This window comes from Phoxinus phoxinus, assembly GCF_949152265.1.
Source record: "Phoxinus phoxinus genome assembly, chromosome: 3".
NCBI lineage: Eukaryota > Metazoa > Chordata > Actinopteri > Cypriniformes > Leuciscidae > Phoxinus > Phoxinus phoxinus.
The window spans coordinates 13,674,279-13,693,138 of record NC_136878.1 but is presented as its reverse complement, the minus strand read 5'-3'; the positions used below and the strand labels follow the sequence as shown (position 1 = coordinate 13,693,138).

The window sequence follows — 18,860 nt, the reverse complement described above, 5'->3', positions numbered from 1 at the left end:
CAGATCATCTCAGTTCCTGTCTTCCTCAGCCGCTACATCAGAAGCTTCTCTGATATCCAGTTCAGTGCCTATGGCCAGAATCCACTCTGTGCTTTCCTTGCAGTCTTTAAGTTGAGCTGAAGCAGTATCTGTGTCCACTGGAGTGAACGTTTAGAGCACTGTTTTGGCCTCATTTGGAGGAAATAACAGATTTCTCCTGGTAAAAATTTTGAAAGCTTTATTATTGCAGGGTTCGGCAAAGTGAACCCCTGTTGGTTTCACACAGTAATTTAGAGAGGAATCCACTGAGCTTTTATACATTCCCCACTTACACACTTACACAGAACCCACAACACACACAAACACACCCACATGTTTCTCTGCGGTCTAGTTTCTATCTGCTCTTCTAATTTATCATCTCTCTCTCTTTCTCTCTCTCTAGGTACAAAGAGAACAGGCGACATGTCAGCTGACACAGAGCGTTCAGAGGATGATGGTATGTCCCGTTTTCATCATTCTTTCAGTTGAATCCATTTTTTATGTTTTTTCCTTTTCATTTTTTATCCCATCGTGGTTAATGCAGGAGAGCATAATCTGGATGATATTTACACAATGTTGCATCATTTTCAGGATGATTTTATAAGGTGGTCCAGTGTGTTTGGCCCGTGTTTTGCTGTGGCTTTGGGTGGTTATAGATATCATATTTTTGATCACTTCTAGATGTGCAATTATTTTACACTGTTTCTATAGTATTTCAAATCCATAGTCTGTATTACTACATTTTGCCACTTTCCCGTTATAACGTTTGAACAGTAATTCAAACCGATCATTTACAAATGCATCTAATGAATAGACATTATTCACTTGCCTACCGTTATTTGTGAACACTGCATTTGAAGTCAACACTTCACAAATGACTATAATCACTATAATAAATGAAACTCAAAGAAATTGAGTAATTTAAAGGAAGTCTCTGAGGCAGATCTTGGCTGCTTACATTGTTATTTTTAGCCACTTGTGCTCTGAATGTTGATAAGTTAAATAGATTATTTAAACCTGAAGTCTGTCAGTGGTGCAGAAGATCTCTGTGGAAATTTTGAGCAGCTGTGAAAAAACACTTCAGAACACAGAGAGCTTCATGTTTTTGTGTGTGTGTGCGCGTGCGTGTGTGTGTTTGCGTGTGTGTGTGTGTGTGTGTTTGTGTGTGTGTGTGCGCGCGCAGGTCTGAGGGATTCTCGAGATGACCCCCGTCCTGTGATGTTGTTTATACATGGTGGCTCGTACATGGAGGGCACGGGGAACATTATGGATGGTAGTGTGCTGGCCAGCTACGGCAATGTCATCGTCATAACCCTCAACTACAGGGTGGGAATATTAGGTATGTACCACATGGGAAAATGATTTTAAGCTTTGAAATTTGGTCAAATCTGTTTATTATGGCTTAATAAGTCATTTATGAATATTAACAAAAACATTTTCATGTTTTGGAGGCAAGATCTACATGCACAAGATAAAATACAGTCATTCCAAATTAAACATGTCAGCCATTATAAAAGCACCCAAGTCTTTAGAAGACCTCAATAATGTTTTATAAATGCTTTGGAGAGCAGATATGTCCATTACAGCCTCATTCAGAGAGAGTGCTGTTAGTGTGCTTCTTTTCTAAAGAGCTCTGATACTGTTAAATCTCAGCGAGAAAAACATCAAAACAACGCACATTTCCTACTCAGATGTTATCAGACAGAAAATGACCTACAATGAAAGGAAGAGAAGAGAGTTCGAGTGAAGAATGCTCCCATCTTTAGGAATGAAGAAGCTCTGATAAGGCTGAACCCCATAAAACAGCAGTCATCTCTGAAAGCAAACAGGCATCCTCATTACCTTACATTTACCATCACTGATAACCTGACGGTTGCAATAAAACCTCTGAATGAAAGAAACATACTCAGAAGAGTTCTCAATCACTATCGCAAAGACTGTGTCTTTAATAGGCAGAGATCCTGTACCCAAATCCTGACTTTACATCAGTTACAGTACAACAGTAGATAAACTTATCAAAGCTCTTTTGTACATCTTGGACAAAAGTGTCCTAAATATTACTGGTAAGGCTGTATACAGCTCCTAAAGAACACAGCCAATCCCAATGGCTTGCTCTAGTTTGGGTTGCTTAGCATGACCCAGTTAGCCCCTGCTAGTAGATGTCATAACTACACAACCTGAACAACTGCCAATGAATGACTGAGAATCTAATGAATGGCTTTCTTTATGTCTGGTACACATTGTACGATTTTGGGTTGTCCCAGAAACATGAAATGCCGCATTGATCAACGCGACAAACTTAAAACTACTTACCTCAAGCTCCATTTGCAAAATTGGCAAGTTGGCTTCTTTTCCCTAGCCATGACCGAGTCTATATTCTCCTCTTTCGCTTCCTAATTTTTTTCAGCGCACATAAAAAACCCAATTGCCCTATTTGTTTACCAATTGCTCATGCTGATGACATTTTATTCTTCCATACTAACTTGCGTCATTGCTTATGATTCAATAGGTGTCATCATCGTACAGTCTACATACATGTCGTACCCAAGTTATATACCTATACTTATAGGATTGCTGAAATTGCAGTCGGTAGCAGGCATTTGGTATAGACCTCTTTGGTGGAGACCTGCATCTATTTTTATAAAGTTTCCGGCCATTTCAAGGTTGTGCGACAATTTTCAGGGTTTAAGGATTTTTTGTATGCATGATTACAAAAAAATAATACCTATAATCTCAGTGAGACATCTGTTTCTGTTTCTCTAAGCTTCAGTAAATTCATCCTGTTTTCAGCTGCCAAAAAACAGTAAAAAAATATTGGTTTTCAAATCTTTCTGTCCTCTCTCTTCATTTCTCTACCAGGGTTTTTAAGCACGGGTGACCAGGCCGCTAAAGGGAATTATGGTCTCTTGGATCAGATTCAGGCTCTCCGCTGGATCAATAAGAATATTGGATATTTCGGTGGTGATCCAGGCCGCGTGACTGTGTTTGGCTCAGGAATCGGAGCATCCTGTGTCAGTTTGCTCACTCTTTCACACCATTCTGAAGGTCAGAGATCAGACACCTCAAATAATATTAATGTTTAATTCAACATATAAATGGTAACACTTTAGTTTAGGGTCCAATTCTCACTATTAACTAGTTGCTTATTAGCATATAACTAGGATATGGCTGTTTATTAGTACTTATAAAGCACATTAATTCCTAATTCATGACCATATTCTACATCCCTTAATCCTACCCAATACCTAAACTTAACAACCTTAACCTTACTAACTTTTAATACGCAGTAATTAAGAGTTTATTGAGGTAAAAGTCGTAGTTAATAGTTAGTTATTTGTGAGACTTGGACCCTAAACTAAAGTGTGACCATATAAACATATAATGTCACAGATGCAATACAATTATCCTCGCTACTGTTTCAAATGTTTATATATTCAGATCAACATCATTCATGAACATACGTTGAAACAGAGGGACCTGACAGTGAGTACGATAAAAATAATATCAAAATATTATGAAATAATAATAATAATAATACAATCATACATTTAAATATCAATGAATTGTTTGGAAAACAGAGATAATGGACAAAAATATGTCCTTTTAAAACCTCCTCATTGAAATCCTGGTAATTTAATATGTATATAAATATATAAATTAAAAGTAATTTTCTATAATTATGCTTATTTAATTATACCCTCTGTAAGGCCTTATGGTAATCAGTTAAAGGCGTATTACCTATTACCTAGTGTATTTTTGCAGTCCGTAACTGCTGAGACAGCTGCCTCTGCAACCATGACCACTGTCACATCCGAGTTTCCGTTACCACGGTAATCTCTGCTGTAACCATGGTAACTTGTCTGCTGCCTCATCAGCCTTATCCCTCTGTTGTGGGCCTCAAGTGTGTGTAGGTGTGTCTGTCACTGCAAGGCGTGTGTGCAAAGAGTGTTTGACAGAGATCAGAGTCAATCTCACACGCCTGCAGGGATATTGATCCTACATCATCGTTTTGCTTCGGTGTACAGTACTGATAACTCCTCTACCTTTTCATCTCTTTCTCTCACTGTTTTGTATTCTCTTTATGTCAGTTTTTGAAAATTTGACGCTGATCCCCTTATTTCATATCCATATGGTAATTTCTGCATGCATTTGCTGATACATATGGTTTAGTAAACCATGATTTTGTACATATTGTATAATTTTATAGCTATTTTCTCACCGAATGCATGTACAGCCAGAATAAAACCCAGCTGCACTTCTAGGTGGTTGTGTATTTTAGGACACCTCCACCAAAACTGGTATCCGTTTCCCAGAAATCCTGCTTTCTTACGGAAAACCACATCTCTTTTTTTGTCTAAATTGACTGTCACTACCAATTTTTGCAGTTATTGCTCCAGAAGAGAGCGTCCTTTTTTGTGGGGACCGCAGAACAGGTCATCCCCATTGAGCGGACATTATTTTTCAGTGTGTGTATAGTGAGTTCAGGGGTGGCAGACTGCACCGCTACTGTTGCTATCATGTATGGAGATGTTCAAAATGATTGGATTTGAGCTGCATCCCGTTCTCTCTACACTCCTTACATTTAACTGTGGTTTCAACAGTTTTGTTGCTTCTCTGAAATACACTGATACTAAGTCATTAAGATTTAAGCTCTCCTTAAATTATTCTGACTGTTCCAGACCGAGGGAAATATGCAGTATGACTTCAAACAATCAAAAATCAATTTTACTGTTCACTAGAAAGCCTCTTCTGCAGACAAGGATAAAAAGGATAAATCTGCATGTAGATTCCGTTTCATTTCGAATGCCTGAACGTTCGATTGAGTACAATAATATTTTCTACATGACAGTGATAGAGGAAATTTCAGGGAAAAAACTCTTCTTTTTATGTATTTATTTCATTTTTTGGTTTATTATCTGATGGGAGCATTATGTGACACTTATTCATTCATCCACTCGATCAAAGAAGAGTAATTTATGTGATATTTTTTGATACTCCTTGTACTATGCTAACATAAGTCGCACTAAAGCAGGGTTTTTTTAAACTATGATACCAAAGATTGGGTTTTAATATGTTTTTTTCAACACATTTTAAGGTTTACACATTAAATTATTCTAATAGTGAGTAGAAAAATATATACTGTCTTACTTAAAACTGGTAAAAATTTCCAAATAATATTTAAATTAGCTTTGTTTTTACTGTGACACAATAAAGGCTTTAAGTCAAGAATAGTCAAGTCAAGAATATTTGTATAGCGCTTTTCACAATACAGATTGTATCAAAGCAGCTTCACAGTATTAAAATAAAATAATAATAAAACGTCCATGTTTGGTAATGCTAATCAATAGTATTATTCATTGATTAATTAAATTGATTATCCCCAACTGATCAAGCCAAAGGCAACAGTGGCAAGGAAACGAAAAACTCCATCAGGTGACCTAAAAACTTAAAAAAAAATAAAAAAAAATACTATATAATAAATCAATAATTTATAATAATATATTCAAATTATTTATTTTTAAGAACAGCACGTTATCACACCTAATTTTTTCCATGCGGTAGTCATTTGCAAAATAAAAGTGAAAACCTTTGATCTAAGACTTTTTTTATTCAGCTTGATACGTTAAGTTTACACTGGAAGCTTCAGCAGGGTTTATTCCTTGTGTGTGCAAGCACACTTATAGCTCTTTCTGATTCTGATAATAGCTGACTTGAGCTTCAATCCCCGAAATTCAGGAAAATTCAGCTCCCATCTGGGGGGTGATTGGCATGTTTTACACCCAGTAGAGCATCCCAGTAGGATGTAGCTGTTGAAGTAGTTTCTCTTCACTGTTTCCTTGTAGAGTCATTTGCACAAGTCAGAAATGCATGTGCTAATTATGGAAGTCTTGTGAAATGAGGTGGTAGAATTGATTCGAGCAGAAAAGTTTTAGTCACCTGATCAAGGTTGGTGAAACTTTTTACACTACTTTCGTACGAGCTCATCACAGCAACCGTCCTGCTGGAGGAATCAGGGGTTAAACGTGTTTTGCTGAAGGCCACAATAGTGATGACTCATGGCTTGTGCTTTGCAGAGAACATCTGATGATATTTGACTGTCATGATATTGTATTCTAGGCCTATCAAGTTTGGGATTAGTGTCTCTATAGACATGTTAGCTGTCCGATATCTGTAATTGCTGTCTCAGAGGAGATAGTTGAATGTGAAATATTAAATGATAAAAAAAAGCCCACCCCCGACCAGATGGGAGTTAGCCAACTAATATTATATTATCTAACTGATTACAAAACTGTGTGTGCAGTTGAATATGAAGCGTCAAACTTAAGAAACAGACAGAATTAATTAAATTGGAACATATGACAGAAACTGTATATGGTCAGGATAAAATGGCACCATAAAAGCAAAAATGACCCTGAGGATCAATTGCTCCTTAATAAAAAAAAGTTAATTTCTAGCAATGGACCAAACTGATTATTTGGCACATGTAAGAAGAAATAACCTGTCCAGCATGTACTGATACTGTATAAAAGCATCTCATTTAATAATTGAGAGTGGATAAGAAAAATATAATAATGTGGTTGAAGGATGTAAGGGTCACATACACAGAGTAAGACCAGGATGTGGATGGACCCGTCTTTCATGACAGATGAAAGATAAAGCAACTCTGCCCTTTGAGGATACCAATGCAATTACTGATCTGGAATATTGGCATGGCATTTATACGGTTTTATTTTCTTCAGATATTTCCTGTTCTCTCTCCAGGTTTGTTCCACAGAGCAATCATTCAGAGCGGCTCAGCACTGTCCAGTTGGTCAGTGAACTATCAGCCTGTGAAATACACACGTCTCCTCGCAGAGCGTGTCGGCTGTAATGTCCTTGACACACAAGTAAGATGATTGTTTTCATTTTAAAAGTATTTTGAGTAATTAAGGAGGGGGTGACAATGCAGTTGTAAAATTTGATTGGTTACCAGTGTAATCATTTATTTGTAACTTTATTTTACTGTCTTGTGTAGGTGAGGAGGCAGATATAATGGTTGTGTGTTTTTTGCAGGACCTTGTCCTCTGCATGCAGAAGCGTAGCTACAAGGAACTGGTGGAGCAGGAAATTCAGCCAGCGCGCTTCCACGTGGCCTTTGGCCCCGTCATCGATGGTGACCTCATCCCGGATGACCCGGAAGTGCTCATGGAGCAGGGGGAGTTCCTTAACTATGACATCATGTTGGGCGTTAACCAGGGCGAGGGCTTCCGCTTCGTAGAGGGTGTGGTGGAACCAGAAGAGGGCGGAGTTTCTGGCTCGGATTTTGACTTCACAGTATCGGATTTTGTGGACGGTCTCTACGGTTATCCAGAAGGGAAGGACACTCTCCGAGAGACCATAAAGTTTATGTACACTGACTGGGCCGATCGAGACAATCCCGAGACCCGCCGCAAAACCCTCGTGGCCATGTTTACGGATCACCAGTGGGTGGAGCCAGCTGTGGTGACGGCCGACCTGCATGCACGTTACGGTTCTCCGACCTTCTTCTATGCTTTCTACCATCACTGCCAGAGCCCCATGAAGCCTCCATGGGCGGACTCGGCACACGGTGATGAGCTCCCCTATGTGTTCGGCATTCCGCTTATTGGTCCCACTGAACTCTTTCCCTGCAACTTCTCCCGAAATGATATCATGCTGAGTGCCGTCGTTATGACCTACTGGACCAACTTTGCAAAGACCGGGTAAAACAGAACACTCTCTAAAATAGCACAAGCAACCAATCAAAGAAATGTGCACAATTAAGCAACACAAAGTGAAATGTTATCATTGACAATACAACTATAAAATATCTGGACTCAAACATTTGCTCTGTAGTCAATTATGCAATCATTAAAAAAATCCATTTTGTTCACAGTCCAGTGCGTGAAAAAGTGCAGTAAAAAGCCATTATATAATAGTATTTACACCATAGCACATGGTCACAATACAACTAGGTCCCATCTTCCATCTTTCCCAGCCACCAGGGAATGGTAAAACAAGTGTGACTGGTAAACTAGTAAACAGTCACAGTGACCTTGAAGTAGGTCACAGCGAGCATAGCTAGAAACTGTGGGAGGAGCAATGCTATAAGTAAATTACAATGTAAAACAGGGCATCAGCATTTAAATCAATGAAACAGTGCCTTCTGGTGGAAAGAAAGTGGCATTAAAACAATGCACCTGTAGATACATGCTGTACACATACATCAGCTCACAACAGGGATACTTTCATAATATGTTGTTATTCACCATTTGTTTGTGTTGATAAATCTCGTATATGTTTGATATGGGCTTCAAATTATAGCGTACATATTCATTTACTAAATACTGTTCAAAAGTTTGGGGTCAGTAGGATATTTTGAGTCTCTTATGCTCACCAGTGAAAACAGTAATATTGTGAAATATTATTAGTTTAGCCTAACTTTATATTTCTAAAATAATTTATTCCTGTGAAGGCAAAGTTGAATTTTCAACATCATTACTTCAATCGTGTGTTACATGATCCTCCCAAAAATTATTCTAATTTGCTGTTTTGCAGCTCAAGAAATATTTCTTCTTATTATCTATGTTAAAAACAGTAGTGCTGTTTAATCTTTTTGTAGAAATATTTTGTAAAATTATAAATGTCTGTCACTTTTGCTCTATTTAATGCACCATTTGTTCTAAGTTTGCGGTTACAGTTTGATATACATTTTCAGAAATTAAAATGTTAATTTTGCTGAATAAATTTTAATGCCATTATACAAAATGGACTAAACTGAATATTTTAAGATAAAATATAAATTAATTTTAAAATGTACTAAAACAATATATATATATATATATATATATATATATATATATATATATATATATATATATATATATATATATATATATAGTTCATATATAGTTCAGATGTAATTAATGAACTGTTTTTGTGAATCTGTTTGTTTTAGGGATCCGAACAAGCCAGTTCCTCAGGACACGAAGTTCATCCACACGAAGGCAAACCGTTTTGAAGAAGTGACATGGGCCAAGTACGGTCCTCACGACCAGCTGTATCTTCATATTGGGCTGAAGCCTCGTGTTCGGGATCATTATCGAGCCACTAAAGTGGCCTTCTGGAAGCACCTGGTACCTCACCTGTACAACCTGCATGACATGTTCCACTACACGTCCACCACCACGCGGGTTCCACCTCTTCTGACCACACACAGCTCTCACAGTGCTACGCCGCGGCCAGGCAACAAGGCTCGTACCCCTGGTAAACAGACCCCCCAGTCCACAGCACGCAGCGGACCGCTGGTCATTGCCAATCCGCGCGATTACTCCACGGAGCTGAGTGTCACGATCGCTGTAGGAGCGTCGCTCCTCTTCCTCAACGTCCTGGCCTTTGCTGCGCTCTACTACCGCAAGGACAAACGCAGTCGGCAGGACACGCCCCCTCAGTCCGCACCTCAGCGCCAGACCCCGCCCAATGACCTCAGCTACACACCCACCTCCATCTCTGGGGGTAACCCAGAAGAGGGCTCACTGTGCGACCCCCTACGTTTGACCCCGGCGTCATCTCCACGGGATTACGCCCTCACACTCCGCCGCTCACCGGATGACATTCCACTCATGACGCCCAGTTCTGTCGCCATGACTCCGAATAGCGGCACTATGACACCCAACACAGTTAGCTTGACGCCCAATAGTGTTACCATGACGCCCAACACCATTACCATGTCACCTAATTCTTTGATGGGGTATCCCAGCATGCACCCTTACAACACCTTCACACATGGATACAACTCCACCAGCCTGCCCCACCCACACTCAACAACACGTGTATAACATGCAACAGAAACTCCACATGGCAACACACAACACTCACATCCCACAAATCCGTACAAAAAAATCACAGCGACTGATTACTGTAAACCAGATCAATCCGGTGCAAACTGTTTAGCAGTATTCGAAAGTACAATAGCAGGTGAAACTAATAATAACATGAGCACAATCACCTCTGATTTAGGGCACTATGAAAAACAGTACGACCCATCAGAAACAATCATATAAACCAGAAGGAAATGAACAATATAAGCCAGAAGGAAGTGTCACTGGAGCACACTAGCACGGCTCAGTATGAACGCACCGCTTCACGTCTGACCTATGTCTATACAGACAATATTCACGTTATATGAGCAGTTAAGAAACTTCTCTGTGGAATAAGACCGAAAGAACGAGCAGATTGCCTGGAGGGTGAGCTGTAGTACCGCTGCTGCCTCTAGGTGGTGCTGCAAGACTCTAAAAACCCTGCAGGTGGTTTGATCCGCAAGAACAGTAGGGGGCGCTGGAGTCCCATCAGTGGTTCGCCATTATGAACCAAGCAAGCACTTATTCTAAGATATGTAATAATAATAACCTGTAATAACAAACATATTAATGGCTATTGTACAGTATAACATATATTAACGTCAATGTACAGACAGCTTTTTTGAATGTGTCAGAAAAAAATGATTTCTAATTGTTTTTAAGATCAGATTATATCCATAGCAAAGAAGGTCATTTGAAGCCCAGAATGATTTTAAATCCTAAACATTTTTTTTCTTTATTTATAATCGCAAAAAAATACTATTTTATACCACCTCCCTCTCTCTCTCTCTCTCTCTCTCTCTCTCTCTCTCTCTCTCTCTCTCTCTCTCTCTCTCTCTCTCTCTCTCTCTATGAACGGGTGAATTGTGATAGCTATTTTACTTTTTGGTGTAATCGATTCATTTAGTTGTAGATTACACGAACACATCACGTCGAGTATTTTAAAGAACGGCGTGTGTGAAGATTATTCGTGAGAGAGAGTGGGTGTGTAATTTTCAAGTTAAGCATCTTTAGATACTTTTGTGTCTTGCTATGTTATCATTTTGTGAAAATGCTTTTCAATCATCTTAAATCTGTATTGTATCTGAGTTTGTTTGATATGTTTTGTGAAAATGTTCGAACTCAATTTGAAACCATTGAGTTTTTTCAGTATTTATCAGTGATATGACATCACTCATACAGTAATATGACATCACTCACGCTGTGATATGACATACAGGCTTTTGCTGAGAACTTAAAATGTTAATATTTCCCGTGAAACATGAATGTGGTGATTTGCACTTAACACTGGGCTTCTCTGAAGAAGGACGTTCTAAAATATCATGTTTACTACGGAGCTGCACAGAGTTTGCACAGGGGTACAATCGTGTAGTCATGGTGTCATATCCTGTCAGATGGTTAGATTCTCTATCTATGTTACCCATGCTAACCACCCCTGCCATGATTTTTGTGCCAAATTTGCGATAGTTTCCTTGGTAACCAGCAGAACGTTTGTCTGTTAACGTGTTTGTGTGAAAGTTCAACAGCTTTATAAAAGAATTTGCAGTATTTACCACCATTTGAGTTCATCTGGACTTTGAAGAGGAAAGACAATGGCATTGGATGCATGTGTTGGAAACAGCAGTGTGTCTCTCCTGGATGAGGGTGACCTGGTGTGCAGCTGCTCAGGTCTGTCGATTCAACGGCTTGCAGAAGTCTGTTCTTTTATACTCTGTACATTTCTGCCTCAAATTTGCAGTAAATATTGAGTTTGCCTAAAATTCCTGCTCCTTGTTTATCAAGATTGATTTGGAGTCTGAATCTGTGACGCAAAGCCTTTTACAGCGCATTCGGGGCACATTCTTTCTGTCAGACTTTTTTTGCATTCCATGGGAACTGAACCTGAGAAAACCTTAGAGCTACAGGAAAATCTTAACTAGGTCTACAACAAAATATTTGTATTGGAATATTTCATAAAATTTAAAATCTATATACTTACCTCTAGGGCAGCGCTTTTCCATACGACTGTGCAATAGGCCTAATGGGCCAGTGGCATAAACAGTAAGTTGCAGTTTTTACAATCGCTAGGACACATTTCTCAATACTTAGGACATTTTTTTAGGAGACCACACTGTTCTCCTAACCAACTTTTAACGTGGCACAGCAGTTCATTTCACATTTTTCCATAACACATTAAACACAATATCAAAGGTTTTCAACCAACAAACACACTTCACCTTGACCTAAAAAACACAAATTAACAACATTGCTTTTGTAAAATAATTCTTACAAAACAAGAATGACACACTCTACTGCTTAAAATTCATCACTGCAGTAGTATTTTACATATTCCATGTTTACATTACAGTACAAAATTATTCCTAAGTTTACCCTTTTGTATAGATGGTAAAGAAATTGAAAGACTAAAATTTGTGTAGGTGATCAGCTACATCAAATTGATAGTGTTTAAGTTGAAAGATTCAGAATATATTTCAATATGGCATTACTATAGAAATGTGGCAAATTTCTGTCTTATTCATTTAGGTTTTGAACTTTAGTTTAATAGTTTTGAAAAGTTGTTGAGTAATGCTTGTTGTGTCTGACTCTGAGTGAGAGAATAATTTATGTAACTTGAAATATGTAGTCACTGAAAGCATTTTGTGCCAAAGCACTGTTAAATGATCCACAGTTTAGCCCACATAGACTGATGTTGTGATCACTGTATGGAGAGTTTTGAAAGTATTGAGAGTATTGTCCTAGTGATTGTAAAAAACTGTAAGACTGTATCTTAAGAACTAACTAGCAGTGAGCCGAGGGGAAATCTGACTTACTTTTTGGATACAAATTAAAAACACTTTTTTATGTAAAAAAAAAAAAAAAAAAAAAAAAAAAGTTATGTAAGACTAGTCAAAGCAATTCATGCATCCCGCCCAAGGTTTGCCTATTATAAGGTCAACATTTATGGAAAAAAAAATTAAAAATTCAGTGGTCCTCGCATAAATGAGCCAAACAATGTTTTGCTATAAATCTTCTGATATAAGCAGGTTTTTGTGAAAGTTAGCAGTTTAGATAATATCAACACTTGCCTATAAAACCATCGCCTATTTTAGGTTTTCTGACTAATATGATAACACTTAGTAAATTACACCTGTGTGTGTTTAAATTTGTTGTAACACTTTTTAGAATGGGTCTTTGACATACTTTTAATGGAGCGCACAAAATCACAAAATTTATTTCAAATCACACATAAGTGTGTGTGTGTGTGTGTGTGTGTGTGTGTGTGTGTGTGTGTGTGTGTGTGTGTGTGTGTGTGTGTGTGTGTGTGTGTGTGTGTGTGTGTGTGTGTGTGTGTGTGTGTGTGTTACTGAAAGAGAGTATTGTCTGTGTGTTTCTAATTCGGACAACTGTAGTATTGTATTGAATGGTCTTTTGTCCCAAACTGATTCAGTCACACCACCCTCAGTTTTGCTTAGGGTGCACCACCCTCATTTTTCTGTGTGTACAAACTTAACCATATTTTGGAAACAAATTTGTACCTAGAAGTGAGTTAAATCTGACCCTTAACCTTTTTTTGGGTACATCCTCATTTGTAAAAAACATAATAAAATTAAATAGCAATAACTGCAAAAATGCAGAAAGTTGAGCAAATGTGTTAGTTTGTGTGTACGCGGATGTTTATGTAGAACTTGTGAAGAGGCCAAACGTAAGTGATACTAGCGTTTATGCATGAGTGTTTTGGCCCATTTGTTAATCTTTTATCATGCATTCGCATGAGAACATTTAGGATTCATTGCACTGACACACACAAACACACTTACTCTTTATTTATCATGGCAGTGAAAGAGGGCGCTGCATCTTTAAGATCTGCCCCAGTGTGTGTGAGTGTGTTTGTTTGTGAGAGAGAGCAAAGGGGTTTGTTTATTGTTCCAGGGACAAAAGCGTGAGTGAGAATCATAAAAGCATCGAGAGATTAAACTACACGGCACATCAGAGAGACGATATGCGCGATACGCACACACATACTCACATGGGTAAGTCTACCTGAACTCACCTGAACCCATTTTTAACCACGGCTATGATTTCCATAATTTTTCTTTCTCATATTTACTGGCAGAATTTGAATTGATTGTTTTGTCTGTGATTTGCATGTGATATTAGTTGTTTAGATAAATGCATAGAAGTGTTTTAATTATCCTTTTTTATGTAGTGTGTAAGATTAAGATGGCTTCTGATTGGTCAGAAGAAGGGTATAAGCATCACTCCTGTACTTATGGAGGGGATATACGGTATTTAATGGATCCTAATTCATTAAAAAGGTTGTTTTGATTGATTAACCAGCTGGCTCCGCTTTTGATTGGGTAAGACAGTTACTACGACGCCTCAGAGTTGTGGATGAGACGAGCAGTAACCTCAGGAGACTCCGGCCAGAGGTCACATCAGGTCTTTAGGTCAAATATTCTCTTCTCTGTGGGCGACTCCTGTACGACCCAGTGCCAGTCTAAAAATAGGAATGAAGGATTTACGTGTATGCATTGTATTAATTTGTAGTGGGTCTTTTTTTTTCTTTTTTTTTTTGCAGTGGCTGACAGTAGATTAGATGGACAAGAGCTTATCAGCCTTCTGCAGAATCTCATTTTCAATTTGAGCTGTTACAGCAAATGTGTCATTTTCTGCTCAAAACTAGGGATAGTTCTTCCAAACTTGTTGTTCTTTCTTCTCCAAAACACAAAGGAACACTGGTGTCCAAACAACATTGGACCCCAACGACTTTTCTTTGTATCGTCAAAAAGTGACGCTGAATTTCACTGCGTGCAAAAAACACTGAATTTCAAAGTATGTTCTTTTGTGTTCCACAGAAGAAATGAGGTATACAGGTTTGGAACGACATGAGGGTGAGAAAACTATGACAGAATGTAAATTTTTGGGTAAACTATACCTTTTAAGTTCATTCAAGACCCAAATGCATTTCAACATTCTCAAACAGAGGGTGTGATGAATATGTGTCTTTCGTATAGTTATCAGATTATTGTGAGTGTCAGGCATTTTTGACGCTTGTTGAGAAGATAAGCTAGAAAAACAGTCTAAAAAGAGTGTAAAAGGCTGGATGACCTGCCATGATCCCAATTGTAACCCCAGTGGTGTCAGTATGTGTCTGTCTGTGCCGCCATGGGTGGAAATGCAATGACGCAATCCACTGCTGAGGCCTGTGAGTGTGTGTGTTTGTTAACAATGATGCGTTTTGTTGTTAAAACAAAAGCCATTATGATTGTCACAAGTGCTTCTTTTTCTGACCACAAAACCTCAAACACACATGAAAACGACCCCCCCCCCCCCCCCCCCTCCAAATCTCACCCTGACACCAGGCTACTCAGGCAAGAGAGAAAGAGCGAGGGAGGGAGAGAAAGAAGGAGAGAAAGAAGCGAGGGAGGGAGAGGAGCAGCTTAAGCGATGCGTTTTTTTCTTCTTCCTTGAGGTGGACGGTGGAGTGTATCTGAAGAAAGAAAGAGAAATTAGAGCAACAGAGAACAGAATTCTCTGTGGAGTGAGTGGACAAGCGTCTTCACGGCTCTCTCCTGGTGTGGGTTCGGCTCAGCAGTGTCCATGTTTCCAGTGAAACAGCCGTGGTTGTGTAAAGCGCTAGGTGACCTGAGGCGCATCATCTTCTCTCACACGCTGGGGACGGCAGAACTTCATAGCTGAGCCTTCTGCCGCTTATTGTTTGGCTTCTTTTGGTTAAGTTGCTTTATTATTGATAGTTATTTTGCCTGTTAAATGGTTTGGTGCATATAGCGCATATTTTTTGCGCATATTCGTCTTTTTTTTTTTCGGGAAGTTTGCTTTTTTACTTGCGGGTTTCTTTTTGTGGTTCGAGATTTCGAGCAGGGCTTTTTGATCGCCTGCAGTTTGGCTTGTTCGTTTGTGATTCCATGATACACTGACTGTTTAAAAGTGTGTGTGAATGTGTCAGTCAGATAGAGCGCATCGTGTATGTGTGTGCATGTTTTTGTGTGTCCTTGACTTACTGTAGTAGGCCAACTAACTCTTAAAAGCACATTAGCGGTGTTTGTATTAAGTGTGCATGCTCATTTATAGGTCAGCGGTGTGCTTTTCTAGATGATCATGAGTGCGCTTGTGTAGTGTTAGAATAGAGTGTGTGTGTAAATGTGTGTGTGTATTGTGTGTGCTGCATGTGCAGTGTGTGTGTTGATATATCACTCACCTACAGGTTGCTATGACTGCTGCATCCGCTGCCTGGGCGCCGTGCCCTACGCCAGCCTGCTGGCCACCCTGCTCTGCTACACCGGTGTGGCACTCTTCTGTGGGGGAGGGCATGAGGCGCTCACTCACACACACACATTCATAGAACTCAACTTCGCAAGGGACGTCCAGGATTTCATTGTGCTGGCAGACTTGTGAGTGATTGTCTTTCTCTTTCTTTTTGTCATTGTGATTGTGGGTCTGTTTTTGATTGTTTGTGTCATTGTTCCATATTTTGTGTTTCAGTATAAAATATTTCCAGTATGTGATCTACGGTCTGGCCTCCTTCTTTTTCCTCTATGGATTGTTGCTGTTGGCTGAAGGTTTTTACACCACGAGTGCAGTAAAGCAGACGTTCGGAGAGTTCAGGAGCACCCAGTTCGGGCGCGGCCTCAGCCTGACTGTGAGTGTGTGTGTGTGTGTGTGTGTGTGTGTGTGTGTGTGTGTGTGTGTGTGCGTGTGTGTGTGTGTGTGTGTGTGTGTGTGTGTGTGTGTGTGTGTGTGTGTGTGTGTGTGTGTGAGTGTGAGTGTGTGTGCGCATGTGTGTGTGTGTGCGTGAGATAGTTTTTGGGTCAATGGTCCCTTTGCATCTTTCTTGAAAATGAAATATTAGGGTATGGAAAATAAATAAATAAAGAATGCATGTGTATAACATTTTGTATAACATAAATTATTTATAATTTTTTATATATTTATTATTTTTATTTAACCCAGAGGAATTTCTGTATTTAGTGTTCTATGTTCAGTTATGCTCAGTCCTTTCTTTCAGCTTAAAATTACATTTTGAAAATGTGATATCTATAAAATGATTTGCAAAACATCTTAGGTCAGAAAGTGTGGGAACACTAAAATACACACCAGCTAGATCACTATTTCATCCAACTGCAACTTGATTGTTGTATCTAAACTCCCTGATAACCTATGAGCAGTTGATTTAGTCTAAACACTGTTTAGGTGCTATATAAATCAAGATTTACTTGCTTTTGTTCATGCTTGGTATGTTGCAATGATCTGAATATCTGTCTCTCGTCCAGCTGATAATCCTGACGTACATTCTCGCGGTGATCTGGCTGGTTATCTTTGGCTTCACTGCCGTTCCCGTGCTCTTCTTCATTAATATGAAAAGCTCCTGTCACAAAGTCAACATTCTGTCGGAAACCACCTTGTTCAACCAGCAATCAAGAGTCTGCATGGACGCACGGATGTATGGTACGTCGGCGCCCATGTGTGTGTGAATCTGTGTGTGTGTTCATGAGCATGATGTCTATTTTTTCTATGTAGGGTTTCTTCCCTGGAATGCTGTGCCGGGGATTGTTTGTGGAAATACACTGGCCAACATCTGCAAAACACCAGAGGTTAGATGGTTATAGTCCTGGACACACACACATACTCAAGAGTTTCAAGAGATCATATCACTTATATCCCTCTTCATGTTTCCAGTTCCACATGACCTATGACCTTTACATCTGTGCATTTGCTGGAGCAGGAATCACCCTTCTTGCCCTGGTTAGTGATCTCATATTCTACACATGTGAACTTTAAAGTTCTTTATATTTACTGTAGAAGATGTTTTGTGCGAGGTCATAGTGGTTAACTGGTTCCTTCTTCAACGGCCTCCTTGCTTTGCATTTTGGAAAGCATCCATTATTAATTGGTAAATCCACCTCAGAAATCTTTATGACATGATTTTAAGATTAAGAATCACAACAATGATAATGATTGGTCAATCTTGACGCTTACTGAGAACCAAAATTAGGTAATTTACACATATTTTGATTATTATATTTACACATTTATTTATGTCTATTGACAAACTTCCAATGCCATTGAATTTGGACTGGATTCTTTGAGGTCAGAGTGCAGAGCTGTCAAACAGCATGAAGTTCATAACGGAAGTACAGCAAGGGAATGTTTAGTTTACAATCAGTAACTGTCCTCTCTGCTACTGGCAGATCCCCAGCGTCTCTACTCCCTTTCCTGTGTATTTGGCAGTAGTTATTTCTCAGGCTTTATCTAATGAGAATCATAGAGCACTAACTATCGGGACAGCCCTCTGTCCTGCTGAGGATCACAGTGAGATTGATGCAAACATGTAATAACAATGTAATAAGTAAAAAGTTTCAATGGCCCCCAAAAGTATTTAGACACTTAAGCTACACTTACATTCTCCTTTAGATATGTGTCATCTGCAAACAAATGCACATTTATTTTATTAAATGTTTGTTAAATATGTGCCTTTATGATATATAATATTTAATTATTAGCTATAGATGGTAAAAAATAATAACTGCATTAACTAACTTTCACAACCTGTTCAAAGAATCAAGTCCTGTATTTACCTTGAGCAAAGGACTTAAATTCAGTTGCTCTAAAGTGATTGTTCCTCTAAAATATTAGTACTGTACTCTGCTACGGACTAGATTGTAAATAAATGATGAGGTATCATTAGAATCACATGCCTGGTCTGATGTTTATAGTACAGTGAGTGTCAAAAGCATATAAACACTAATGTCACGAAACTTCAGATTTTCTTCTTTTGCAGAGGAACAGGTCAGTGACACCTTCTGATCAGACATATGGGTTGTTCTTTCCTTTTCTTCTTTTTTCTAGTTCATTTACGTGGTTGCCACCACCTACAACTACGCTATTCTAAGGTTTCTCGGAAGGAAGGGAATCCGTTGCTAGGTTCGGTGTTGCTAGGCCTGCTTTCCTGTTGCAGCGGCATCAGTGGTGTCATCACTGTGGCCC

The 18,860-nt window shown here is 39.0% G+C and overlaps 2 protein-coding genes across 4 annotated transcripts in view; both read left to right on the top strand.

The window, feature by feature from the left end:
• The window catches only part of nlgn3b (neuroligin 3b), a 25,461-nt gene extending 9,244 nt beyond the window's left edge, over nt 1-16,217 (top strand). For all 3 annotated transcript variants that reach the window (XM_079606895.1, XM_079606896.1, XM_079606897.1), the window contains exons 3-10: nt 422-475; nt 1,202-1,357; nt 2,878-3,063; nt 6,781-6,905; nt 7,072-7,739; nt 8,975-11,543; nt 13,785-13,885; nt 16,081-16,217. In XM_079606895.1, coding sequence (XP_079463021.1) covers nt 422-475; nt 1,202-1,357; nt 2,878-3,063; nt 6,781-6,905; nt 7,072-7,739; nt 8,975-9,854 — 2,069 coding nt within the window. In that variant the 3' untranslated portion in view covers nt 9,855-11,543; nt 13,785-13,885; nt 16,081-16,217. The remainder of the gene's footprint in view (nt 1-421; nt 476-1,201; nt 1,358-2,877; nt 3,064-6,780; nt 6,906-7,071; nt 7,740-8,974; nt 11,544-13,784; nt 13,886-16,080) is intronic.
• Nucleotides 15,270-18,860, top strand: plp1b (proteolipid protein 1b). Its single transcript, XM_079606901.1, has 6 exons — nt 15,270-16,267; nt 16,359-16,515; nt 17,147-17,321; nt 17,394-17,467; nt 17,553-17,618; nt 18,723-18,860. The coding sequence occupies exons 1-6, from the start codon at nt 16,017-16,019 to the stop codon at nt 18,795-18,797; spliced, it is 798 nt and encodes a 265-aa protein (XP_079463027.1). The 5' UTR covers nt 15,270-16,016; the 3' UTR covers nt 18,798-18,860.

Bases quoted from the DNA above. Each gene is read 5' to 3' on its own strand.
- plp1b (XM_079606901.1), top strand. From the start codon at position 16,017: ATGTGTGTGTGTATTGTGTGTGCTGCATGTGCAGTGTGTGTGTTGATA. The intron at 16,516-17,146 runs GTGAGTGTGTGT...TCTCTCGTCCAG, and splicing joins GGCGCGGCCTCAGCCTGACT to CTGATAATCCTGACGTACAT. The intron at 17,322-17,393 runs GTACGTCGGCGC...TTTTCTATGTAG, and splicing joins CATGGACGCACGGATGTATG to GGTTTCTTCCCTGGAATGCT.